General features: G+C 46.7%; 1 protein-coding gene across 1 annotated transcript; it reads left to right on the top strand.

Moving 5' to 3' along the window:
• Positions 1-1,968: 1,968 nt before the first annotated feature.
• Positions 1,969-24,878, top strand: LOC102490957 (pancreatic lipase-related protein 2). The gene is made up of 13 exons (XM_006142217.2): positions 1,969-2,024; positions 2,343-2,391; positions 5,090-5,244; positions 6,729-6,854; positions 7,955-8,089; positions 8,807-8,918; positions 10,601-10,720; positions 11,955-12,074; positions 14,344-14,462; positions 16,914-17,043; positions 20,422-20,533; positions 22,032-22,199; positions 24,727-24,878. Exons 2-13 carry the CDS (start codon positions 2,343-2,345, stop codon positions 24,788-24,790), a joined length of 1,410 nt encoding a protein of 469 aa, XP_006142279.1. The 5' UTR covers positions 1,969-2,024; the 3' UTR covers positions 24,791-24,878.
• The last annotated feature ends 1,660 nt before the right edge of the window (positions 24,879-26,538 follow it).

Genomic DNA, 26,538 nt, shown 5'->3' with positions numbered 1-26,538 from the left:
GCATATGCACCCAACATGATTTTCAGACCATTGGATCTGGCACTCAAACCATGGTTGGCCATGTGAGAGTCTAGCACCTTAACTACTATGCCACCTGTTGGACCATGATATAGTCTTACAAAAATATATCAGTATAACACAGTAATAAAAAGGAACCAACTACTGAGGACCAGCAGTTAGCATAATGACTATGTCACTGGACTCCCATGTAGTCAACCATGGTTTGAGTCCTGGACCCGGTGGCTTAAACTCACGCTGGGCACGTGTGCGTGTGTGCCCAAGATCCCAAGAGGAGAATGGAGGAGAAGGGATTGCTGCGTGGCCATCCCCCCTGGAGGGTGATTTCTCTCTTTCTGTCTCTCTGTCTCTCTCTCTGTCTTTCTGGCAAGAGCATGCGCCCTATAGCAAAAACCTCTCCAAAAAAAAAAGGAACCAACTACTGACACATGTAACAACATGATGAATCTGGTTCACCTCGTAGGAAGAAAAGCAAGACATTAAGAGCACACATGGGGACCAGCAGTTAGTGTAATGGCTATATTGCTGGACTCCCATGTAGTCAACTGTGGCTCGAGTCCCGGACCCAGTGGCTTAAACTCACGCTGGGCACGTGTGCGTGTGTGCCCAAGATCCCAAGAGGAGAATGGAGGAGAAGGGATTGCTGCGTGGCCATCCCCCCTGGAGGGTGATTTCTCTCTTTCTGTCTCTCTGTCTCTCTCTCTGTCTTTCTGGCAAGAGCATGCGCCCTATAGCAAAAACCTCTCCAAAAAAAAAGAGCACACATGGTACCATTCCATTTATTTGAAATTCCAGAACAGACGAAATTACTCAATGGTGGCAGAAATCAGAATATTGTTCCAGGAGTGGTGGTAGAAGATGATGAGAGAAACTTCTAGCTGCTGGCGAGATTTTGCATCTTGACCCGGACCATATACCTAGGAGTCCATATTTGTCAAAAACTCACTGAATCGTGGGACCAGCAGTTAGCGTAATGACTATGTCGCAGGACTCCCACGTAGTCGACTGTGGTTCGAGTCCCGGACCCAGTGGCTTAAAACTCACGCTGGGCGTATGTGCGTGCGGGCCCAAGATCCCGAGAGGAAGATGGAGGAGAAGGGATTGCGGCGTGACCATCCCCCCTGGGGGGTGATTTCTCGCTTTCTGTCTCTCTTTCTCTTTCTGTCTGTCTGGCAAGCGCACACGCCCTATAGCAAAAACCTCTCCAAAAAAAAAAAAAACCTCACTGAATCGTATTGAAGTTTTAAACTTCATATTTATGTACTTTGGTGTATCTAAACTATGTGCCAATTTAAAATATGGCAGGGCGGTACCTTGCTATTCACCCAGGTTCTCCGGTAGCAATGAAGGAAGGGAAACATCTCCTCTGCTTATCTGCAGGTCAAGGTACAGTCGATGCAGCGTGGAAATGCTTTCAAAACAGACTGTAGTGTTTCTAAACAAAGTTGAATCTGAGCATTCTATCCTTTTGAGCTTCTCAGTCTCGGGCATGGCCTTCATTTTTGCCCTGTCTAAGTACATTGAGGGCTGGCACTGCTCCAGCCCGCTCCACTCCTAACGTGGACAAGGCCTTGGTGTTGCCATCGAGCCCTTCACTGAGCAGCAGCGAGGGAGCCTCCAGACTCAGCCCTGGGCAGGTCCAAGGAAGAGCAGCAGGGCAGCCGAGCATGTGCCTGAAGGAATTAAGCTCAGGAGGCGCCACCGCGTGGTGGTTCCCTGTCATCACTTCCAGGACAGAATCCTTTGGTGACTGAACCTGTAAACTTAGATTACCAGAGCCCTTTCCCAGACTCAAAGTTGGTTTTTCTTTCCTCAAGTCTCACTTAATAAACAGTCCTGCTCCCCGAGCTGGCTTTATGTGCTTATGATAACAGGTTCAAAGTGCCCACGTGCGGCGCCCTATCTGTCCTGCACTGGCCTTTCGAAGGAATCCAAAAGATAAAGCCTGGCTATAAAAGGCCACGGCCAACCTGCCAGGCTGTGAATGGAAGCTCCAGGGCAACACAGTAAGTCATGGCTCCGTGTGGGCAGGGACTTGGCAGGGCTGGGGCAGCGCAGGCTGCCAGAGGGATGTGGCCCAGAAAGGGGAGCCCACCACAGTGGGCTTACTCTGAGTCCATGGTCCCAGTGTGGTGCTGACTCCCTATGCATTGGGAGATCTCAGCTTTGGGGTCCCTACCCAAGAGAGCCTCATGGGTCCCAGGCCACTGGGCTTCAGTTCTTCCCACTGTCCGTGTGTGCTCCAGGCTCCTGCCCTGTCCAGGGTCTGCCACTGGACAGCCCCGCACCCGTGCACACGGCTGTCTGTGTTTTCATCCATATAGATGCTGCTCTCCTGGACCCTCGGCCTTCTTCTGCTGGCCACTGTCAGAGGTGAGAATACTGTCAACCATCCCTTTGGGGAGAAGGTGACATGTGTGGGCTGGCCTTTGGTAAGGCAGCTAAGAGGCTTAGCAATAATGCTTGTAATTAAGAGCATGATTATTACGTCAAGGAAAGGCATCACCGCTGTTCAGGGCCAGCTCTAGGTGAGCACAGGGCAACACACTCGATGTGGGGAACCTCAAGAAGCTTTGGTGTTTGTTCCCTTCTTCCAGTAAAGGCTCTAGCAGTTGAGGGCTACTGGGGCAGGTAGAAAGTGAGGTGTTCTTGTCCGGCCCCCAGGGTCCTCTGTCTCTGTCAACAGACTTAAGCCACGTCGATGTGCCCCGCACGCCGAGAATGCCTGTCCTACCAGGCAGGCCCACTCTCCGGCCATCGCCCTCGCTCTATCCACTCTGTCTTTCCAGCTTGCCCCTCCCATCTGGCTCCAGCCAGAGGAGATATAGGGGTTCAGTTTCTACTTGTTCTAAAATAAAAGTCAGCTCCCTTGTCCCGGAGCACCCTGGACCCCAGCTGGCTTTTTTCCATCCCCACTTCCCCACAGGTGCGTACAGGTGCACTCGCTCACAGAGCCTCTTTCTCTGCCATCAGGACTCCTGACTGCCTGGATGAGCCCCCAAATCCTGCTGTAGCAAGTGCTCCCCAGGAGTGTCATCTGCTTGAGCCCCTGGGTGGTAGTGGGGGGACTTTCTCCTGCATCACAGCTCTTCCCCTTGTGAACATCCTTCCAGGTTCACACGAGGCACTATCATCTGTCTCTTCCTTGGGGTTCCCTCTAACCCACCTCTGGTTCTCCCAAGTTCCAGGAAGCCTGTCCCAAACTCACTGCCCCAAATCAGACTCAGGATGCTCCCTTACCTCTCCTGCCCCCACATCACCTCTGCTGAGTCCCCCCTCACCCTACTCACCTAGAACAGAGTGGCCGTGACCAGAGTGGGCTCTCTCCTCCCCAAGCCCACCACCTCTGTCCTGCCTCCCACCATCACCCATGCCCCCAGGCTCTCTCAGGCTCTCCCACTTCTGAAACAGCTGCACTCGGCTCCCAAAAATAAATTCAAGAAGCACAGGCACCACCACCACCACCACCACCACCCTGACCAGCTCCGCACTCTGGTGCTTCCCACTATCCACCTAAGGGAGCCTGGGTGTCTCAACGTGGCATTCAGACCCTTCACTTGCCATCAGGACCAACGACCCTTCCACCCAGGCAAAAGCAGCCTCCTGGAGCCCTACTGCCAAGAGTGTTTGTCCCCACTTACTGGGCCAGTTCGATGCCAGCCTTATTTCCTCGCTGTCAGATTTCCTTTCTTCCGGGGCAGGATTTGTATCTGATTTGTCTTTGTAACTCCTTAGTTACTAGCAATACTATAATTACACTTCTTGGGCTCAAATCCTGGCTCCACCACTAGCTGTGGCCTTGGGTGGCTGTCTCTCCGTGCCTTGGTTTCCTCGACCGTAAAATGGGCTAATGCTGATTCCTTACTCGTGTCTCGAGACTTAAATGAGAAAATACCAGTAAGGCCCTTGCATGGTGTCTGGCACCTAGAAAGCAAGTGTTGACTAGTGCGGGGCCAGCGGGTGGCATGGCGACTAGTACAACTTTTTGAATGATTGAGCAATGTTTGACACCATCTGTTTCAAAGCTGAGAAAGCCTGAGAGAGAAAACCTATCAGAATCCTTTGGATTTGAAATTATGTCACCTCTCAGAGTCATTTCTTACAATAATGTTTACGTCCTGATAGCGACAGGACTTTTAGACGCAGATGTGGTTATTTGGGCCTTTGGTGACATGTGTTGAGCCCTTGCTGCGTACAGTGTAATCACAAATAAATCATTCCTGTTCCTAAGAAACTTAACCTTGGGGCCAGCAGATGGCCTAACGGTTACGTCGCTGGACTCCCACGTTGTTGACCGCAGTTGGAGTCCAGGACCCGGCGGCTTTAAAAAATTAGGCTGGGTGTGCATGCCCAAAATCCTGAGAGGAGCATGGAGGAGAAGGGATGGTGGCGTGGCCATCCCCCCAGTGGATGATTTCTCGCTTTCTGTGTTTCTGTCTCTCTCGTGAGCACATGTGCCCAATAGCAAAAATCTCTCTTAGAAAAGAAACTTACCTTTTTCTAAGAACAATAGGGTAAGTTGGAAATGGCAGAGAATAATTTGAAGACAAATGTGCATGAAAGGATGACATGAAGACAGGTGAGTTAAATCAGCACTGTGAACGTGTGTTGCATGGCCTGTACCGGATGTCACGGAGATGTCCAGAAGAAGTGAGTGGGATCTCTCTGCCGCAGAGTCAGCAGGCACTTGATAAATACTTGGTGTTTCACGAGTATACGGTAAAGGGCCAGCTGGAAGTTTCTTGAAAGAGGCGCTTCTAAGGCAGCAGGCCATAGATCAGCAACTTCCCCACTTGCCTTGGAATAAGGGCACTTGTTAATAGGCCTGTTCCGGGGCCCCACCCCATCTCTTCTGAATAGAAATTTCTGAGGGAGGGGTAAACACAATACATATTTGCAGCCTGATGACTCATCACCACAGAGGTTCAGGAAACACTGATGGCAAAGATAAAAGCCAGCATTGACCTTTGCTAGAACTGGGCTCCACCCTAAAGAGCCTTCCTGAGTAGTTATGATATTGGTCCCTTCCAGAACCGCACCAATGTCCTGCCTGTGACTCTCCCCGCCCCAGGTAAAGAAATCTGCTATGGACATCTTGGCTGCTTTTCTAATGAAAAACCATGGGCAGAGACCCTTCAGCGGCCTATAAAGTTATTTCCCTGGGACCCTAAGGACATCGACACCCGCTTTCTCCTGTACACGAATGAAAATCCGAACAACTACCAAGTAAGAATGGGCCTGGAGGGACTGTATGGTGGGTATGTTGGGCCCACACTGCAGCCTGCACATGGCTGTCTAGGGCACAAGGCACGGCCTTGGAACTTTCCAGATGTTGTGTTTTCACCAGTGTTAAGCCTACAGCCATCATAGATCTTGGGACCATAAACCCTGAATAGATGATGAAATCTACGGATGCCTAGTGCAGAAATGTAAACAGGCCCACACACAGGTACAGAGAACTTCAGGGGCTACCCCAGCGTCAGACCCTGTTCCCTAGGAGGGCAGCATATGAGCAGCATTTAGGGAGAAATCCAGGCCTGGTGTATCCCAGGGAAAGCCTGAAAGTCCGTCTCCTCTCTACAGTGGAGAGAGAGAAGACCCTCGGGGGCTGTAGTGAGGGGATAGAAATCCTTCCCAGGGAGCTAGAAGACAGGGAGAGAGGGGCTATTTAACCACAAAAGAGGAAAAAAAAAAATGAAGCAAACTTCAGTGCCCAGAAGGCCTGCCAGATGGAAGCCTGAAGGACAGGTGGTTAGACGTGACCGGGAGGAAGTCTGAAGGAAGAACTTACTGAGAATCCCAGCAGCTCACAGCAGGTCCCTGACAGAGTTGAGAGAGCCAGGTCTCTCGATCCATCTCTAGGTCGCTGAAGCCACCCACTCTGGGACTCTGCGTGATAAATTCCCCACTCAGTGCCACCAACCCAGAGTCTGTCTGAACATCGTTATTGTTCTATATTCATTTTGTGATCCTTCTCTGCCATCTTTGAATGAAGACTTGGTGGAGGGGTTCTGAGTGGGCCCACAGGACTTAGGAGCCTATTCTAATGTCTCACAGTTCGGAACTGAATTCCCCCTCAAGCCTAACACCTAAATGTGAGGGGTTCCTCACACTTTCTGTGCCAGGGGCCACTTTGGCCACCTGGGGAAGTCTATGGTCCTCCTTAGGACAATGCTTTTAAATTCATAAAACAAAAGATGTTAGACTACAAAAGAAATCAATTATATTGAGAAACAGTTGTCGGAACATTATGTGATACAGTAAAATGTGTGTGGCTTTGTTAACTCACCAGCAAGATCTGGGGGCTGGTCTGGTAACTTCTGTAGTTTAAAACAGTAATGAGTAGAAATGACATTTCTAGATATATGCAATAACTCTACTGTGACATGAAAACATCTTGACTTCTATTGGGGACAGGTCACAGGTATTGCTAATTCCACTATGGTTTATTGCCTAATTCCATGATTAACAGAAATAAGAAATTTCGGTTCAGAGTTAATAAAAGCAGAAAGCCCAAGAGCGTGGAAAACAGACAGTCCATGGACTTGGACTTCCTGGATTCTACCCACAATCCCCGGTCAGAAATGCCTCCTGGTCTGCTCCAACTTCATGGGAGTAGAACCTGTGATCTCGGTCTGGCTGGGACTAGCTCGAACAGTCCGTGGCTTGGAAAGGTCAACATTCAAGCGCATCTTTTCTATTTAACCCAGCTGATCACTGCCACTGACCCAGCTACCATTGAAGCTTCAAACTTCCAACTGGACCGCAAGACACGCTTCATCATCCACGGCTTCATAGACAAGGGGGAGGAGAGCTGGCTGTCAGACATGTGCAAGGTAGGGGCCCACCCTCCTCCCCTGACCACTTCCCAGTGAGACCAGGACCCAGCGTACAGGCCCGAGCTCTGCATCCCCACTGCATGCTCTCTGGAGAGATAAGTCCTTCCTAAAGTCACCGAGGAAAACCTGGTCCTTGGGGACATCCATTGCCAAGTTCTCCCTACCCACCAACTTCTTTGTTTTTTAAAAAAGAGATTTGTACTATAGGGTGTATGCACCCACCAGAGACAGAGAGGGAGAGAGAGAGACAGAGAGAGAGAGAGAGGGAGGGAGAGAGAGATAGAAAGTGAGAAATCACCCCCCAGGGGAAGATGCCCACACCATAATCCCTTCTCTTCCATTCTCCTCTTGGGGTTTTGGGCACACACACGCACATGCCCAGTGTGAGTTTCAAACCACAGAGTCCTGGACTCAAACCATGGTCAGCCATGTGGGAGTCCAGCACTCCAATCACTACACCAGCTGCTGACCCCCTGCCCACCAACCTCTAACCAACCATCACCACTGATGCTGAAGAGACCCAGAGCCCAGTGAGAAAGTGCTGAGGGTAGCCTTCCCAGCCCTCAGCAAACCACGTGGTATTTGCTTCGGATGGTCGATATAAAACCCCTGTGTGTGCTCGCTTCAGCCGCATGAATACTAGCCCCTGTGTGACACGGAAAGCAATTACGGGTTATTCTCAAAAGCCCTGCTCTCCCTAGAGCGCTCTCAGTGTGAATAACGTGCTACACCTGCGCTGTCCGAATTGGGAGCCTAGCCATACATGGTTATTGAGTGCTTGGAGTGTGGTGAGTGCAGGCGAGAAGCTAAATTTTAGGTCGTGCTGAGTGGTAGTTTGCTGCTCCCCTGGTCTAGAAAGTGATCTGACTTGATAATCATCTGCAAGACCTTGGACAAGTCACTTTCCCATCCCAGGCGTCTGTTAGGCAAGTCTAAGTATAGCGAGTTCTTGCTGCAGAGAGGATTGAGTTACAACTCTCGTGAAGATGAAGGCGCTGACACAGGCTAGGTGCTCAACGGATGTGAATTCCTATCTCTGGGGTGTGCGCCTCGTGGCTATTTAAAAACTGCTGTCTCCCCCTGTTTGTCTCCCTCAGAAAATGTTCCAAGTGGAAAAGATAAACTGCATCTGTGTGGACTGGAGACGCGGGGCCCGGACGATGTACACCCAGGCGGTCAACAACATCCGGGTGGTGGGGGCGGAGATAGCCTTCCTCGTGCAAGTGCTGTCGGTAAAAGCCCGCTGCGGAGCGTGCGGGTCGGGCGGAGAGAGGGGGCGGGGGAGCCCCGCGCTGCACCCAGAGGCAGCCTGGGGACAGGCAGGCAGGGAGCGGGGCTGCAAGTCAGGTAGCCCAGGTCCTTAGGACCCGCCTAAGACGAAGCTGCAGCCTTGCTCCCTTGCAGATTGTCCTGAAGACACCACAGCACCACCCTTTCCAGGCCGTGGGACTGGGGCAAACCTTTCGAGCCGCAGTTTCCCCTTTCGCACTTAGGCCTCCATGGCAGGCTGCTCTGCAGTGAGAGCAGGAAGGGCTGACCGGCAGTTCCTAGGTCACAGGATGTTCTCCGTCCTCAGACAGGACGACAGAAAGCTCCTTGCGTCCTACTGTAAGAGCTGTTCTGTTCTGGAGGACCCCTAGCTGGGACTCACTACTCACGCTTTCCCCCTCGGGTCCCACCCCTGCCTGGGAAGCCCATGGGGTGGGTGGCGGCAGCAGCGTGGTGGTGCCCCGGCCCAGGCGACCTGCAGTTGGCGAGGTGGCCGCTGGTCAGCACTGTTGCCTCGCGCAGGAACCCGCCCGGGGACTCGCAGACTCGCAGACAGCACGCTCGCGCTGTCGTAAGCGGCTCCTGCAGCCCGGCGCCACCCCAGGCACAACCCGTGCACTATCTAGGACCGGCGGGTCCCCACCTGGCCCCGTGGGACCTGACGCGTTATCCCTCTGCAGACGGAGCTGGGGTACAGCCCGGAGGACGTGCACCTCATCGGCCACAGTCTCGGTGCACACGCGGCCGCGGAGGCGGGCAGAAGGCTGGGGGGCCGCGTGGGCAGGATCACAGGTAGGGGTCGCAGGGCCAGCGCGGATCCCAAGACTCGGGTGCGGCAACCGAAGCTGCGATGATCAGTTCACTTCCTATGGCGAAGGGCGCCCCTACTGGCACTAGGGGAGCAGTTTGTCTTTTTGGGGGGAGAGGTTTTTGCTTAGGGAGCCTGCGCTCGCCTGACAGACAGAGACAGAGTGATAGAAAGTGAGAAATCACCCCTAGGGGGGATGGCCACGTCATAATCCCTTCTCCATTCTCCTCTCAGGATCTTGAGCAGGCACGCACAAGCACCCGGAGTGAGTTAAAGCTACCGGGTCCAGGACTCCAACCGCAGCATTCTTCGTGGGAGTCCAGCGACACAGCCATTACGCTAACTCTTAGTCCCTCGGGGAGCAGATTTTAGATGATGAAGGATTTGTATTTTAAAACAATTGTCCATATATTTTAACGTATATTGGAAAATAGGTATTTATAAATCAAAACACATTTATAAAAATATATAACTAGCACAGTAAGGCTGTACCTTCAGGGTTAGTTTGCTCCATCTGGCAAAGTAAAAAGGAAGCTGATTTTTAAAAAATCATCAGTTCTACATATAATTTATGTAGAACATGCAGTGTCTTCGCTGTGCCAGGCACAGGAGGAAAATCCAAGTGGCTGAGGCCTGCCACACAGAAGATGCTCAGTAAATGCTGAAGGGCCCAGTGACTCAGTAGGCAGAGGGACTGCACAGACAGACACACACAGCTGTCTCGTGCAGCCGCACCAGTACCTAATTCCAGCCAGCAGTTGAGTCGTCAGTTAGCAAGTGTCTCCTTGTTCAAGGCACTGTGCCAGGCACTGGGCGAAGGATTGGAGTTCATACTTACGTGGGCCTTTTCAGTTTGCAAAGTCCTTTTTTACATCTTTTCAACGGGTTTTCACAAATACTCTGGAAAGTAGCAGTTGCCTTTATTCCCACTTTCTGGATGAGGAAACAAGCTCAGACATTTGGCCTTGAGGAGAGCAGGGAGGAGTAGGGGTCGCTATGGCCACACTCCTCTCACCTCTGCTTCTTCCGGACGATACATTGGGCACAGCCCTTGATTCAGGAAAGCCACCTTCTAGCCCAGGAGGCAGACAATGACGTGGGGAAATAAAATGAGTAAATGCAGAATTAGTAAATGCAAAACAATACTGCATGGAGGGAGTGGGTTTGAGCTGGGAATTGGAGGAGAAAGATTTAGAGAAAGGAAGATGGCAGAGAAGGTGCAGCAGGCTGGGAGCGGCATTAGCAACGACACAGGAATGGAGGCGGGGGCCCAGGGTCCGCGGGGGAGCTGGGGAAGGCCAGGGAGCTGGCGGTCCCTGAAGGCATGGCCAAATGGTAGCATGTGTGAGGAGAAAAGGAAAAGGGAGTTGAAGGAGACTAGAGATCCACATGGAGCCTCCATGGAGCCAGGCACTAGAGGTTTCCAGAATGCTCTTTGATGGCATGGACCCCATTCCTAGGCTTTCTGGCCTCGCTTCTCCCACTCCCCCTCCCCACCCCCCACTCCCCCTGCACACCAGCAGCTGGAGGCCCCTTTCCCTGAACTATGGGTGCTGTATGAAATTCCAGCCCCTTGCCCAGGAATTCTCATCTCAGTTTGGGGGTACAGGATTTGGATCTGATTTTTCTTAGCATGCAGCCTGCCTGTCCACCTCCTCCTTTTCAGGGCTGGATCCAGCAGAGCCGTGCTTCCAGGGCACGCCTGAGGAGGTTCGACTGGACCCATCTGATGCCCTGTTTGTGGATGTGATCCACACAGATGCTGCCCCCATAATCCCTTTCCTAGGTGAGTCCCTCAGTCGCACCTCCTGGTGACCAGAGCTATAACTGATGACATTGGGTCCAGGTGTTACACACACACACACACACACACACACTCTCACACTCAGAGTACAAGAGGCTATTCAGAATGGCTAATGACAGGAATGGATTGAGCAACAACCAGCCAAAATGGCTGCCAGCCAAACATGCAACCACTACAGAGCCAGCGGTTATCAGCCTGTGGGCCCAGGTAGGACAAAAATCCTTCCGTGGTCCATGCAAGCAGTGCTCAGTCTTCAAATCCTGCATCCTGTCCAGTCCACTGGACAGGATTCAAAATGGCAGATGTATTTATTATTGATTCTTACCTGTACTTGCAAAATACAAAGTTTCGTTTTTCTTCTTTAGTCAAAGCTTTGGTTATAGTTTGTCTTATTAGACATTCAATAGATCCTTTTATTTGGTTCTTCTACAATCAATGTTCTTTCCCCAACATTGTCTTCTAAAAACCACTCATGAAACTTGCCAGCGAAGGGTACATTCGAAATGAAATGATGACGCTCTCACTTGTTGAGTGTGTACCAGGCACGGCACTGAATATTTTGCACACGTTAGCTCATTTATCTTGTAACACCCTAAAAAGTGGGTCTATTATCACCATCTCATAGCTCGGGAACTGAGGTGCAATGAAGATAAGTAATTGCTCAAGGTCAGAAAGTCTGTAAATAAACCAGGATTTGGTCATAGGTCTGTGTGCCTCAAAAGCCAGAGATGCTATGCTATGATTTGCTGTCATGCATTCTCTCTCTCTCTCTCTCTCTTTCTTCTCTCTCTCTTTCTCTCTCTCTAGTTATATATAACTATAGGGTTTCAATATAATAATATAATGTAGAAATCAAAATTTGAAAAGTAACAGAATAACAGAATTACCCTAGTCCTGACGTGGTACCAGGGGATATCAGTACTGTGCAGGGCCTCCCTGAGACAGATACACCCGCAAATTCGTGTGCGCACACCCAGCCTGAGCCCACCTTCTTCCCCATCTCACATCCTCTGCTCTCTCCTTCCCCTTGGCTTGCCAAGCATCCCTGTCTGAGAACTTTCTGTGACCTGGAGAAAGTGGTGACGGTGCTGGGGGGAGAATTAGCTGAGAAGGCTCTTGCACTGATTGGAACAAGTTGAATGTCTCACTGTGATCATGACCTAAAGTTGGGCCCACTTGTCCCTTGCCTTTCTTACCTCTGCTTCAAATGTTTCAGGGTTTGGAATGAGCCAAAAGGTGGGCCACCTGGATTTCTTTCCAAATGGAGGGAAGCAAATGCCTGGATGTAATAAAAATATCCTTTCAACCATTGTTGACATCAATGGAATATGGGAAGGTACGTACGTTACAGAAGTAGGACAGCAATGGCTCTATTTCAGGAGACAACAGAACGTGCAGGCTGGCCTTCCGAATACAGAACTTGCCACCATTTTTAGAGTACTTACTCTGGGTCAGGCATTTTCACAACGATTCAATGAGATAGTTATTCCGATTAGACCCACTTTACAGATGAGGAAACTGGGCCTTGGACGAGCTACATAACTTGTCCAAGGTCACCTTATATTTACTTAAACCCAATTTCCAGCTGCAAAGCTCTGTTCTCATGCCCCAGGCTGTGCCATCTCCCCAGTGATCAGGATGTTAGGACAAGAGCTGGACTGGCATGGTGGCAAACCCCCAGCTCTGGCTGTGGCCACCCATCTGCCTTTCAGCACCTGCTCCTTGAAGACTACAGAGTGTAATCAAAGGTTTGAAGCACACTGACTTTCTTGCTGTTTGCTGTTGTCAGGTCCTGAGAATGGACAGGGCCTGGGTGAGAAGAAAACAGGAAGGCTATGCTTTGTGGGTTTGGGAAGTGCTTGGGGGGAGGACTAGGGGCCCATGGTGGTGCCTGGAGAGCCTTGTGTATATTTCTGTCCCTCTGAGGCAGCTGGATCCCTACCCCTAATGCTAGGTGACTTCGAACAACCCTCCCATTAACTGCCTCCTTGTTTGGCCCTTTGACTGTACCTGTCACCCCTCCGTTGAGTCCAAGCTTCACTCTTCTGAAAGTGGAAGCTTGGCATCTAGGATCATTTTATTTCAGTCTTTATTTTCTGAACTGGGGTTCCTTAAAGCTAATGTCTGTGTCTTGGGCATTCCAGACCCCCAGTGCCCAGTGCTCAGGGCCTAGCCTGCATTGCACTGTTAGAGTTGACTGCCCATGTGGCATTTTAATAATCCATGTGATTCAAGTCAAAGAGCAGATTCGATAAAGCACCAGCCAGCATCCACCGGCAAAGAAACGGAGCTTTTGACCTCTCAGCTCCGTACCAGGTAACCCTGGGAAGACGTGGCAGTTCTGCACTCCCTGAAAGAACACCAAGGTCGCAATTATAGCTGCCCCCTCCCAGAAATGACGGGCTCAGCTTTAATTAAACAGGCAATTTTGAGTGAACAAGTCCATGAGCACTAGAGTGTGTTTCTATTGTGTCGAGCTCCAAGTCACCCAGGCCCTGGGCACTGAGGAACAATTAAATCCACTTTCTCCTCTATTATGGGGTCCCTGGGCAGCAATTTTAGATGAAAGAAACAATTCAGTTCGAAACAGGTTCTGCTGTCTGGTGATGAGCGCTGGTGCAGGCGCACGGAATTGGCCTCAGCTGGAAGTCGCTGGGCCGTGGGGCACAGCAGGGAGGGAGCTGTGGACAGCAAGTCCACCCTGGGCACAAAAGAAATGTGCCTTTCTCAATGGGTGGTTGGTGCAGCCCCCCAGGCCCCACGGAGGGATCCTCGGCTATGTTCAGAATCACTGTGGATTACTCCGTGGGGAGGTTTGTACCAAGTAACCAGAGAAATGAAACAATTTTCCAAACAAGAAGATGATGGTGTAAAGAAAAAAGTGGCAAATGAAAAGCAGGGACCTTGTTCTCCATGACTCTTGCTTGTGCTCAGAATAGGGAAGAGGAGGATTCGCTCAGCCTGCAGCTCCATGGGAAGGGCCTGTCCAGTGTAGCCAGAGTTCTCAAACCATGGCCCACCATGGCCCGTGGGTAGCATGCAACCCGCAGCAGTATTTGATGGGCCTACAGGGTGGCTCTTTCAGGAATGGGAATTGCTGCTCTCATTTAAGCATGCAACAATTTTCTTATAAAAGTTAAGATTCCAGCTGCCATGCAAAATCAGAAGACCATGCAATCTGAGCCTTCAGTGTGTGACAGCTGCTGGGTTGTGTAGGATCCCTCTTAAAAACTATTGCTCTCCTCTCTCTGTGTCACCATCCACCCCTCCCTGCTCCCTGCTCTTCTTCCCCTGGAGGACTGGCCAAATGGCTTGTTAGAACTATCGTTCCTCCACTATCATACCTCGCCCTGAGCTGGCCCTCCTTAGCATATGGACACAGCAGCGGGGAAAGGAAAAGGTCTCTGACCCTCCCCACCCTTTCAGAACAGTGCCCAAATTTACTGATGGCCCCAGAGTACGTCAAAGTCTATAACAGAAACTACAAATTGTTACCAAGGCATTTAGGAGTGCTGACACCCACTGGCTGAGATGTGGTGGCGATTTTCCAGAATGGTTCACACTTCCAAGGTGAAAGGCCTCCTTCGTGCTCCTTGCTTTCTCAGGAACCCGCGACTTCGCAGCCTGCAATCACTTACGAAGCTACAAGTATTACTCAAGCAGTATCCTCAGCCCAGATGGCTTCCTGGGCTACCCCTGTAGCTCCTATGAGAAGTTTCAAGAGGTAGGTCACACCAGCAGCCCAGGAAGCTGCTCTGGGTAGCCCTGTCGGTGATGGTTTTGCTCCTATGGCTTAAACAGAACAGAGATGTAGCTCTGCAACTAATGAGAGGAGGTCATGGAACTTTTGAGTCTCACAAAGCCTTCTTCCTCCAAAGAGCTAGGTGGTCAAAGCAGAGACAGCACAGTCCTAACAGTGATGGAACATCCCCAAGGTCCCCAGCTCTTCATTTAGGAAAATGTCCAGTCTACACAGAAGGTGAAAGAACACAATAGAAAACTGCACACTCATCCCTTAGTCACACCCATCGCTTAGTTGCACCCATGGCTGACATTTTATATATGTGCCTGTGTGCACAGTGAGCCTTCCATCCCTGCAGTTCTGCAGCCACTGGGATCAACCAGCGGCAGATCCAAAACATTGTATTGTTGTTGACGTGTGCTATGTAGTGAGGCGTAGGAGGGTGGCACCTATACTGAAAATGTAGGCATTTTTGCTTATCTTTATTCTCTACACAATCCAGTGTAAGAACTACTTAATAACGTTTGCATTTATTAGGTACGATAAGTTATCAAGAAGTGATTTAAAGCACACGGGAGAATATGCACAGGGTATATGCAATCACTACATCATTTATATAAAAGACTTGAGCATCCAGAGATTTTCATGTCTGTGTTGGGGGAGGGGTCCTAGAATGAATCTCCTGTGGAGACTGAGGGTTGACTGTGTACTTTTTATCAAAATCGTGTGAAAGTTAAAGATATCGTTATACATTGCTCAGAAATACTTCGGCATTCATCTCCGAAGAACAAGACCATTCTATGGGACAACATGGAGAAATATAACTTTGATACACTAATATGTTCTAATATACATATTCAACCTTTGCCAATTGTCCAAATGCCCTCTGCCTTTCCGCCTGCCTGCCTTCCTTCCTTCATTTCTTCTTCCTTCTTTCCTACACTCCTTTTTCTTGTATTGTATTTATTGTCTTTTTAGTCTCTTTTAATCTGGAAGAGTTTCTCATTTTTTCTTGACCTTCTAGGACATTGACAGTTATGAGGATTCCAGACCAGATATTTAATAGAATATCTCGCATTCTGAAATGGTTTGATTATATCTTTGTGATTCAGTGATGATGTTCTTCTTAATGTATCACTACCAAAGGCATTTATTCAATGGCACTTCATCCATTATTTGATGACATCAACTTGGATTACTTCGTTAAGGTGTATCTGTCAGCTTTCTCCATTGTAAAACTACTATTAGTAATCTACTAGTTGATATTGTTCCCCAACAAAAAAACTCATTGAAGGGCTGGCCATGTAGCACAGTGGTTAGGCACTGTGCACTGAAAGCCAGATCCCACATGGCCACCTGCAGTTTGAATCCCAGCCCTGGTGGCTTCAATAACATACCAGGCACATGTGTGTGCATGCCCAAAATTCTGACAGGATGGAGATATGGAGGAAAAAGGATTATAGTGTGACCATGCCCAATTGAGAGGTGCTTTCTTGAAAACAGAACAAAGTAAAAACAAAAAAGAAAAGCAAAACATAAACAAGCATAAACAATGAAAGTTTGAATTTCTGTTGATGATCCTTACCCAAGGATCATCAACCAGTTATGTCATAACTGGTTTGGGTAAGGATATTTTTTTGATCAAAGATAAAAAAAAAAGTTTGAATTCTCAGTTTTTCCCTTCCAAAATTAATATCAACCTTGACATTCTCAGTACAACTAATATCAAAAGACCGTCATATTAAATACCCAAGGTCAGTGATCATTCAGTTACTAGCCTTGGCTGTGCTAATAATTGTCGGGGCATAGATAATCATATGGCCTCCAGCGCTTGTCTTATGGCTTCCAAATTGCAAAATAGTGCACACCATGGATTGTGGACATAGTCGGAGGTCAGAGAACAGAGGACAGTGGTGCTGTGGCAAAGTACTAACCTGATTCGAAGGGGATGAATTGCTTCCTCTGGCCCAATTAATGAACTACCATTTGGGGGCCAATTAGTGTGGAGAAATCATTTAGATTAAAGTGAAAATGATCATGAATCTTCTCTTCCTTTCTTTTTTAGAAATAACTTATTATCTGTCCCATTTACTTCTCCCTAAAGACATTATCTTGCATTCTCCTTTCGTGTTTTAATTTCACTGCTTCCTAGGTATGACCTGTCTCCCCAGTTGTACTCTTAAGTTGTGAGGAAGGACACAAGGGTAGGTAGGTGCGTGCATAGATCAATGTGTGAGTGGGAGAATGTATAGATGAATGGAAGAATGAGGGAAGGATAGATGGGTAGATGGATGGTTGGATCGGTAGATTGAAGGATGAATGAGTAGATGGATGGATGGATGAATAGATGGTAGATAGATAATGCTTGGGAATATTATTGAATTGAGTTGACGGCCTACAACTAACAGACAAATTATGTATTTTTTCCACTAGAATGGCTGTTTTCCTTGTCCAAGTGAAGGATGCCCCAAAATGGGGCACTATGCTGACCAGTTTAAGGGGAAAACCAGTGCTGTGGGACAAACCTTTTTCCTAAACACAGGAGAGAGTGGTAACTTTACTAGTAAGTTTCCATTTTACTCACTTAAAAATATGGGACCAGGAGGTGATATAGTAATTAAGGTGCTGGACTCCCAAGTGGCTGACTGTAGTTCAAGTCCCAGACCCAGCTGCTTAAAACTCACACCAGGCATGTGCCCAAAATCCCAAGAGGAGAATGAAAGAGAAGGAATTTCAGAGTGCCCATCCACCCTGGGGAGTGATTTCTTGATTTCTGTCTCTTTGTCTTTCTGGTGAGTGCACACACCCTATAGCAAAAATCTTGGAAAAATAAATCTTGTACATAATTTTTTTATTAGCACATTTTTAAAGTTTACACTCCATATTTGTAAACATTTATAATACACAATACAGTTTTTCAACATAACTATGTATTACAGACAAAACAAGGATATTATCACATACATCATTTTTAATAGAGAACTTTACATTCTTTTGGCTGTTAAATGTTTCTTCTCTTTGCCACTCCCACCCACTCTCTACCATCCACTCTTATCTTTTACATTCTCTGGTATCTACACTTATTTTCTCTATTATCGTATCTTTAGATATTTCCATTTCTGCCATAAAGTACAGACATTCCATACATATTGAATGAGGACATACAGTGTGTGTCTTTCAAAGTCTGGCTCACTTCACTTAGCATTCAGTCTTCTGTATTCATCACTTTAAATCAAATGACAGGATCATATTGTTTCTTATGGCTGAGTAATGTTCCATAGTATATATGTGCCACAATCTTTCAACCCTTTCATCAGTTCTCGGATATTTAGGTTGATTTCATGTCTTAGCAATTGTGAAAAATGCTGCAATAAACATGGATGTCTTACGCATAATTTTAAAAGGTGTACCAGCTTTTTTAGTCAGAACTCTTGATAACAACTGATAGAAAACTCAGCTATAAACAGCTTAAGCTGTAATGTTAAGGACAGTAGGTTGGCATTTGTCTTACGTTTTACGTTTATCTCTTTAACCAATAATTCTGATCAGCGGAGTAAAGTATTATGTCATCAGCAAAGTCATGATGTATTTTCTATGCAAAAATGCATCATGGCTTTTCTTTTCTTTTCTTTTTTTTTTTTTTTTGAGAGGTTTTCACTATAGGGCGCGTGTGCTCGCCAGACAGACAGAGAGAGACAGAGAGACAGAAAGCGAGAAATCACCCCCCAGAGGGATGGTCACGCCGCAATCCCTTCTCCTCCATTCTCCTCTGAGGATCTTGGGCATGCATGCACATGCGCCCAGCATGAGTTTTAAGCCACCGGGTCTGGGACGCAAACCGCGGTCGACTACGTGGGAGTCCAGTGACACAGCCATTACACTAACTGCTGGTTCCCCATCATGGCTTTTCTGACAACTCAATACAATGATTGGCCCAGGCTAGGTCACATGCAATAGAAGAGGGCAATGTAAGGCCAAGTCATTGTAAGTCAGGAAGTCAACATAGTGCTGATCATCTGTCATACTAGCTCTCCTACATATACGAACACATACATGCACACAAACACACACTCACACACACTTTCTGATGTTGTTATTTCACCCGATTTCTCATTTAAAAGATAGTAAAATCATCAGGACTCATTTATAATAAATAGTAGGAAATAATGACTGGAGAAAGCAGCAACTAGGTTCCAAAGGAGTTTTAAATTTAAAAAAAAAAAAAAAAAAATCAGGGACCAGCAGATGGTGTAGTGATTACGTCACTGGACTCCTGCATGGTGACTATAGTTCAAGTCCCAGACCTGCCCAGAGGCTTGAAACTCACACTGGGTGTGTGTGCGTACATGCCCAAGATCTCAGGAGGAGAAGGGATTGTGGCGTGGCCATCCTCCCTGGGGGGTGATTTCTTGTTTTCTGTCTCTCTGTCCAGCAAGCATATGTGCCCTATAGCAAAAATATCTTTCTCAAAAAAAAAAAATCATATAGCACTTAATAAAACATGCTTTTCATACAGTATTTCATGCAATCAGCACAATATTTATCATTAAAGAAAACCGTGTGGCAGCATCTGTAGTCTCTAAACATATCTCTTTAAGCCAGTTACTCCACTTTTCAGATCATACCATTGAAAAATACTTGCATGTGTGCATAAGAAGATGTGTTCAAGAATACCTCAAGGATCTTTTAATAGCAAAAGATTGAGAGAAAACCCAAGTGGTCACAGTTAGTAAGCAACCAAATAGTGTACATTAAATGCTATATATAACCATTTTCCAAAAGTATTTAGGTGTTAGAGGCCAGCAGGTGGCATGTGGGTTAGGGCACTGGACTCTCACATGACTGAACATGGTTCAGGTCCAGGACCTGGCGACTTGCTTTCTCGCTTTCTCTCTCTCTTGCTCTGTCCCTCTCTGGTCAAATTGAAATAAATAAATAAATAAATGGATAAATGGAGTTAAATAAAATAATTCTTTCTTTTTTTTTTTTAAAGTATATAGGCGTAAGAACCGAAGAGAGAAAAACCTCTAAGGCATATTAAATAAAAAGGCGAGAAACAAAACAACATGCAATATGCCAAGTGTCTTAGATGGTTCAGGCTGTTGTAACAAACAGAATTCTGTACACTGGTGGCTTAAAAACAACAGCAACTGGACTGGCAGGTGGCATGGTGATTAAAGGTGCTGGGCTCCCACATCCCGATTGTGGTTCAAGTCCCAGACCTGGCAGCTTGCTTTCTCATTTTCCCTCTCTCTCTTGCTCACTCTGTCTCTCTCTTGTCAAATTAAAACAAACAAAGTTAAATAAAATAATTCTTTAAAAACATACAGCAATTAAAGGAAAAAAAAAAAGAACAAAAACAGAAATTCATTTCTCACAGTCCTAGAGGCTGGAAGTCTGAGATCAGGATGCCACCATCTTCAGATTCTGGTGGACTCTGCCATCTTCTTGCTATATCCTCTCATATGGTAGAAAGAGGGAGAGGGCTCTCTGGTATCCCTTTCATATAGACACTAATCCCATTCATGAGTTCTCTATCCTCATGAGCTAATTATTTCCCAAAGGTCCCACTTCCTAATACTATCACATTAGGGGTTATAGTTTCAACATACTAAATTTAGATGGCTATAAACATTGAGTCCATTGCTCCATGTATTAGCCAGGGCACATGTGTGTAGTAACCACACACCTTTCATCTATTGGGACACATACCTTGTTGTGTTGGGAAACGGTTGTGCTGAACTATAATATTTACTGCCCTCTAAGTCCCTCAATCCCACTTAGAATCTGAGTTGTTAGGCCCCAGCTCCATTGAAGGAAACCATTAGTTACCTTACGTCTCTCCCATGGGAAATTCAGAGCTTGGTGTAACAATAATCTTCCATTGGGTCATTCTTTCCAACAAATTGAATTCATTGAACTGACTGCATTTTTTGGACAGGTTGGCGATATAAGGTATCAGTCACACTGGCTGGAAAAAAGAAAGTGAGTGGGTACATCAGGATCGCTTTGTACGGAAGTAATGGAAACTCAAAACAATATGAGATTTTCAAGTAAGTTCAATAGTAAGGTGAAACAATCATACTTTCTCAAAAAGATATGATTATTCCTGAAAGATTGGCTCTAATCTACTTGATAAATGTCAGCATCTATTATACAGAACCATTGAATCCTAGGATGTCAGAGCTGGAAAGAAGTCTTAGCATCTACTTCAGTTACATCATTTTACAAATGAAAAGAGTGAGGCAGAGAGAGGAAACTCACTGTTTAAAAGAGTCATGTGCTAATTCTGTTTGGAATGCGAGTCACCAGACTTGGAGTTTAGGAATATCAAGTTCTTGTCAGTTAAGGCACATGTCTACGACCACCCCCTCCTCTCTGACCACTCTCCATCTCCACACACAGAGGAACACAGGAAGCCTGGGGTCAGCTTCCTGTCACTGTGGTAGTCACTGTACTGGCTCTTGCTGTACAAATGCATACCCCGTGTAGTAAATGAGATTCTGTTTTGGTACTTTTTTTTTTTTTTTTTTTGGAGAGGCTTTTGCTATAGGGCACATGCACTCGCCAGAAAGACAGAGAGAGACAAAGAAACAGAAAGCGAGAAATCACACTCCAGGAGGGATGGCCACGCCACAATCCCTTCTCCTCTATTCTCCTCTTGGGATCTTGGGCATGCACACTACCGGGTCCCAGGGTCCCAGACTTGAACTGAGGTCGACTACATGGGAGTCCAGTGACACAGCCATTACGCCAACTGCTGGTCCTGGTACTAGCTTTTATATATTTAACTCAGTGTAATAATTTTCATGTGGAGTTAAATATTTTGGGCCATTCCCTTTGCTACATACGCTATATTAATAAACGGTCTTCGCTAAACCACATACATCTTAAACCTAAGACACTGCATCAGTTGGTCCCATAGCAAACTTAGAGGGTTAAATGTTACCCAAAATATTTTGTTTCTTTCTGGGACAAACTAAAACAATGAAAATCTGGAGCCTATTATGTTTAAAAGGTGCATTCTATATAAATATATTTGCATTTGTGCAGCCCTTGGATGTATTGGGTCACGGGAAAAGTCATGGTGTATTTTTTTTTTAAGAGGTTTTTGCTTTAGGGCATATGTACTCACTGGGAGAGAGAGAGAGACAAGGAGACAGAGACAGAATTAGTGAGTGGGAAAGTGAGAAATCACCCCCGGGGGGGGATGTCCACGCCGCAATCCCTTCTCCTCCATTCTCCTCTCAGGATCTTGGGCACGCACACACACGTGTCTGGTGTGATTTTCAAGCCACCAGGTCCAGGACTCAAACCACAGTTGGCCATATGGGAATCCAGGAGTGTAACTGCTATGCCATTTGCTGACCCTTTTCTATGTTTTTCTATGCAAAAAATGCATCATGACTTTTCCAACGGCCCAGTATATGAAGTTATTGCAGGTATTTGCTGATAACCAACAGCAGCCATTGTTCAGAGAAACAGCAGATTGCTCTCATCCGAAGTATTCATACATCCGGCTGATACAATGTGTTATGTCTATACTTTCAGAGGATCCCTCAAACCAGATGCAAGTCACATGCGTGACATTGATGTGGACCTCAATGTTGGAAAAATTGAGAAAGTTAAATTCCTCTGGAACAATCACGTGATAAATATCCTCCAACCCAAACTGGGAGCTTCTCAAATCACAGTGCAAAGTGGCGAAGATGAGACTGAGTGCGTATCTTTTATCCCAGCTAGTCTAATTATTTGTATTTATGTATCGATTTATCTGAGCATCCATCCATCTAATCACCCACATCATCATCTATGTATCCATCTACCCATCCATTCATCTTCCCATCTCTCCATTCCTGTTTCTGTATACCCACTTCACCACTTACTCATCCACTTACCCACTCACCCCTTCCCCCAGACATCTGTCTCCTCGTCCTTCTGCCCATCCAACCATTCTTTCATCCTCCTCTCCATTCATTCACCTACCCAGCTATTCATTTCAACTCTCTATCTATCCATCCAATTTACTTTGAAAAATCAAATGTCATCTTCTTTAGGCAAAATTTGTATCAGCCGTGGTAAAGCATTGATTTTTTTGAAGGAATAACTTTAAAAAACCAAACAGGCAAATACTAGACTTTAATCTAAAACAATAAGGAAGACACCTAGGAAGTCCCTGGGGTGAAATGTCTGAGTTCATTTCAGTTGGCATGCAGTTATTAATGTAAGTTAGTTTTTATGGGCACCATGGCATAAGAGTTGTATAACCTATGTTGGGAATCTGGCTCCCATGGTAAGCTCTTCTCATTCTGATGGGATGGAATCTTAGTTGGTGGAGGTTGGAAGAGAATGTAACTGTTTTTTTAAATATGGGAAAAAAGGATTCCTCAAAAGAGATCATCAGAAAATAATGGGATGTTAGAGTCTGAGGAATTAAAATGTCATCTCTCAGCTGCTTTCATATTAAGGTGAGGAATGAGAGGTCTGGAGAGTCAAGTAACTTATCTAAGGCCATGTAGAGAAGCTAGAGGGAAAAATATTGGATTTGGAAATGTTTCCAAAAACACTAAGCAAGACCTTGCTCAGCTGCATGGCTGCACTCGCTGGCTGTAAAAATAGTAATAATCCTGATTTGTCAGCATGCTGGAAGGGTTGGATGTCACGATCAACATGCCCTTACTTTATGTACTCAAGAGTGTGACCACCAGAACTGGGACCGGAGTCGTCTGAGGTCCCATCTAGTGTTCTTTCCACTGTGCCCATTGGCTCAGACAGCTAGAGGGGGAGCTAAGGAGTCCAGAAGGTTCTGCAGTGCAGTGCATTGTGGAAATGTTCCATATATAGGTGGGATGGAGGTGGTGTTTTCAAGTGCCATATAAAATCACACACTATACATCCAAAACATCCAAGTGCCCGTCCCCATAGAAGCTCCCCCACTGAGGAGCGACATTCTGCGGCTGAGCCCTGAAGGAAGGCTGAGCCCTGAGGGAAGGCTGCCTTGGCCACACTGTCTACCTTTAGCCAAAGACCCTGACAAGGGAAGGAGGAGGTTGGAAATGCCCTGTATCATAGGGCCTGGAGCTTGTCCCAGCCTCACTAGACCCTAATGCCTCAGGATCAATAATGCTCCATAATCTTTTAACAATTTTATTGAGCTACAATTCACATATGGTAAGGTCTATACCGTTTAAAGTGTATGGTTTTATAGTGTATTCAGAGAATTGTGTAGCCATCATCACAACCAGTTTTAAAACATTTCAGCACAGCGAGAAACGCCGTACCCGTTTGCCATCACCTCCCAATCCTACCAGCCCTTTTCCACCCTACACTTCCACTAATCTGTTTTCAGTCTCCATAGGTTTACCTCTTCTGTACACTTTATATAGATAAAATCACACAGTATGTGAGGGAACTTCAAAACGTTTGTGAAAAAGTGGAATTAAAGTATGAGCCGTAAAAAATGTTTTTGAAATCCATGCCTCGTATCTTCACAATATGCACTTTCCATAAACTTTTTGAAGGCCCTGCATATTGTCCTTTGTGACTGGCTCTTTCCACCTGGAAAAATGTTTTCAAGGTTCATACACGTAGCATGTATCAGTACATCATTCTTTTTCATTGTCAAGTAATATTCTTTTATATGGATATACCACATTGTATTTGTCCATTAATCAGTTGAGGGGCATGTGGATTGTTTCCATGTTGTGGCTATTATGAATAATGCTTTTATGAACATTCATACAAAGTTAGTGTGGACGTGTTCTCCTTTCTTTGGAGTATATGACTAAGTGTGAAACTGCCGGTCATATGGCAACTCTTTGTTTGCCCTTTAGAAAAACTGTAGACTGTTTCCAAAGTTGCTGCCTCATTTTCCATTTCTAGAAGCAACATAGGAGGAACCTTCCAGGATCTTAACAGGGAAAGTCCAGTCTAGGTTACCAAGGGCCCCCCCTGGTCCCTGAAACCTATTGCTAGGCTTGAAGCTCCAGGCCTGCTGGGAGACCACTCAGATTTGTCAAGTCCAACATGGCTGATTGACTGTCAGCCTGTTAAAAGCTGGAAGGGGTGGAGGATGTTCTCTGAGCAGGTTTAATTAGTGAGAAGCACTTGGACTCTTCCTGGTGCAGCAGGGCCTCTCAGCAAGCAGGAACTGAGTCCCAGGGGCTGGCTGAATGCTCTTCACTCACCTGAAGTCACATTTTCCCCAGGTAAAAGAGCCTCACACGGACAATGTTTTCTTCCACAGGTATCGTTTTTGCAGCAGCGACACTGTGCGAGAAGATGTTTTACAGTCTCTTTACCCTTGTTAAAAATGTGTATGGCTCTTGGGACCAGCAGTTAGTGTAATGGCTACATCGCTGGACTCCCATGTAGTCGACCACAGTTCGAGTCCCGGACCCGGTGGCTTAAACTCACGCTGGGTGCTTGTGAGTTCGTGCCCAAGATCCTGAGAGGCAAGTGGAGGAGAAGTGATTGCGGCATGGCCATCCCCCCGGGGGAGTGATTTCTTGCTTTCTGTCTCTCTGTCTCTCTCTGTCTGTCTGGCGAGCGCATGCGCCCTATAGCAAAAACCTCTCCAAAAAAAAAAAAATGTGTATGGCTCTTGTCTCTTTGTAATAATAAATTTTTAAATGCAGAATGTTTGAGGTTGAGGTGTTAGTTCGGCATTCTCCACGTTCTGGGCTCACATCTGGGAAATGATCATTGAGATGGGGGCCAAGCTGGCCACAGGTGATGTGTGGAACCTCCACCCACCCACTTCCATCACCATCTCTCTCTTTCAGAGCACTTTATGTGAGCTCTTCTAGTGTGTGTTATTATTTTATGCAGTGAGATTACATTCTATTTGAAAAGGTTGTTGTTCCTATCATATGCTGACCACCCAGTTTTAAATATCCTATGGAGATAGTGGGGGCGGAGTGAGTGGGAGGGACACGGTGACTTGAGTACTTCCAAATGATTATGATTTAGGTTAAAATCCATCTGTGGGGGGAACCAGCAATTAGCGTAATGTCTATGTCGCTGGACTCCCACGTAGTCGACCACGGTTCGCGTCCTGGACCCGGTGGCTTAAAACTCACGCTGGGTACATGTGCGTGCGTGCCCAAGATCCCGAGAGGAGAATGGAGAAGGGATTGCAGCGTGACCATCCCCCCTGGGGGGTGATTTCTCGCTTTCTGTCTCTCCGTCTCTGTCTGTCTGGTGAGCGCATGCGCCCTATAGTGAAAATCTCTCCAAAAAAAAAAATCCATCTGTGGGCACCAGCAGGTGGTCTAAAGGTTATGTCATTGGACTTCCACAGAGTCGACCATGGTTGGAGTCCCTGACCTGGCAGCTTAAAAACTCACACTGGGTGTGTGTGCGTGAATGCCCAAAAATCCCAAGAGGACAGTGGAGGAGAAGGGACTGCCACGTGGCCATCCCCCTGGGGGATGATTTCTTGCTTTCTGTCTGTCTCCAGTGAGCACATGTGCTCTATAGCAAAAATCTCTCTTAAAAAAAAAATCCACCTGTGACATGGAGAAAGAGAGCTTTCTAAAAATGTCCCATGTATCCACATGGCACTAAATTTGAATGATATAGAAGAATATTCTTATAAAAGGAGAGGCTCTTCCCAACCTTGCCTTCAAGTCTCTCAGCTCTTCCTTTAATGGGATTTTCTCCAGCAGTATTCTACATGTACACAGGCACATCTCACGGTATCTATCCCTCACACCTCAACCCCACGCCACCTTGTTTGCCCAAGTACAAACAGTGGCATGTACACTGCTCTGCATCTTGCCTTTTTCATTCACAATCAAGTGGATATTATTCTCTAATGATACAGAAGGAGCTGCTTCATTCTTCCTGTGGCTTCACAGATTCCACTGAGAGATGTACATAGCATGTGGTCAGACCTGCTAATGGACAGAGGAGGTTTCCAAAATTTTTTAATTGTACATATTCGTGCAATTAATATATTTTTATATCTCCTGTACTTTGCATATTTGTCCAATAAATGTTGAAGATATATTTTTACCCATATGGCCAAACTGCCCTTTATAACAATTGTGCCAAT

Source organism: Tupaia chinensis, unplaced genomic scaffold (genome assembly GCF_000334495.1).
Source record: "Tupaia chinensis unplaced genomic scaffold, TupChi_1.0 Scaffold000069_1, whole genome shotgun sequence".
Taxonomy (NCBI): Eukaryota; Metazoa; Chordata; class Mammalia; order Scandentia; family Tupaiidae; genus Tupaia; species Tupaia belangeri.
The sequence above is the reverse complement of the archived record's forward strand: the minus strand, read 5'-3'. Positions and strand labels throughout refer to the sequence as shown.

Coding starts and splice junctions, on each gene's coding strand:
- LOC102490957 (XM_006142217.2), top strand. CDS start 2,343: ATGCTGCTCTCCTGGACCCTCGGCCTTCTTCTGCTGGCCACTGTCAGA. Junction 10,721..11,954: donor CCCCATAATCCCTTTCCTAG/GTGAGTCCCTCA, acceptor CAAATGTTTCAG/GGTTTGGAATGAGCCAAAAG. Junction 12,075..14,343: donor CATCAATGGAATATGGGAAG/GTACGTACGTTA, acceptor TTGCTTTCTCAG/GAACCCGCGACTTCGCAGCC.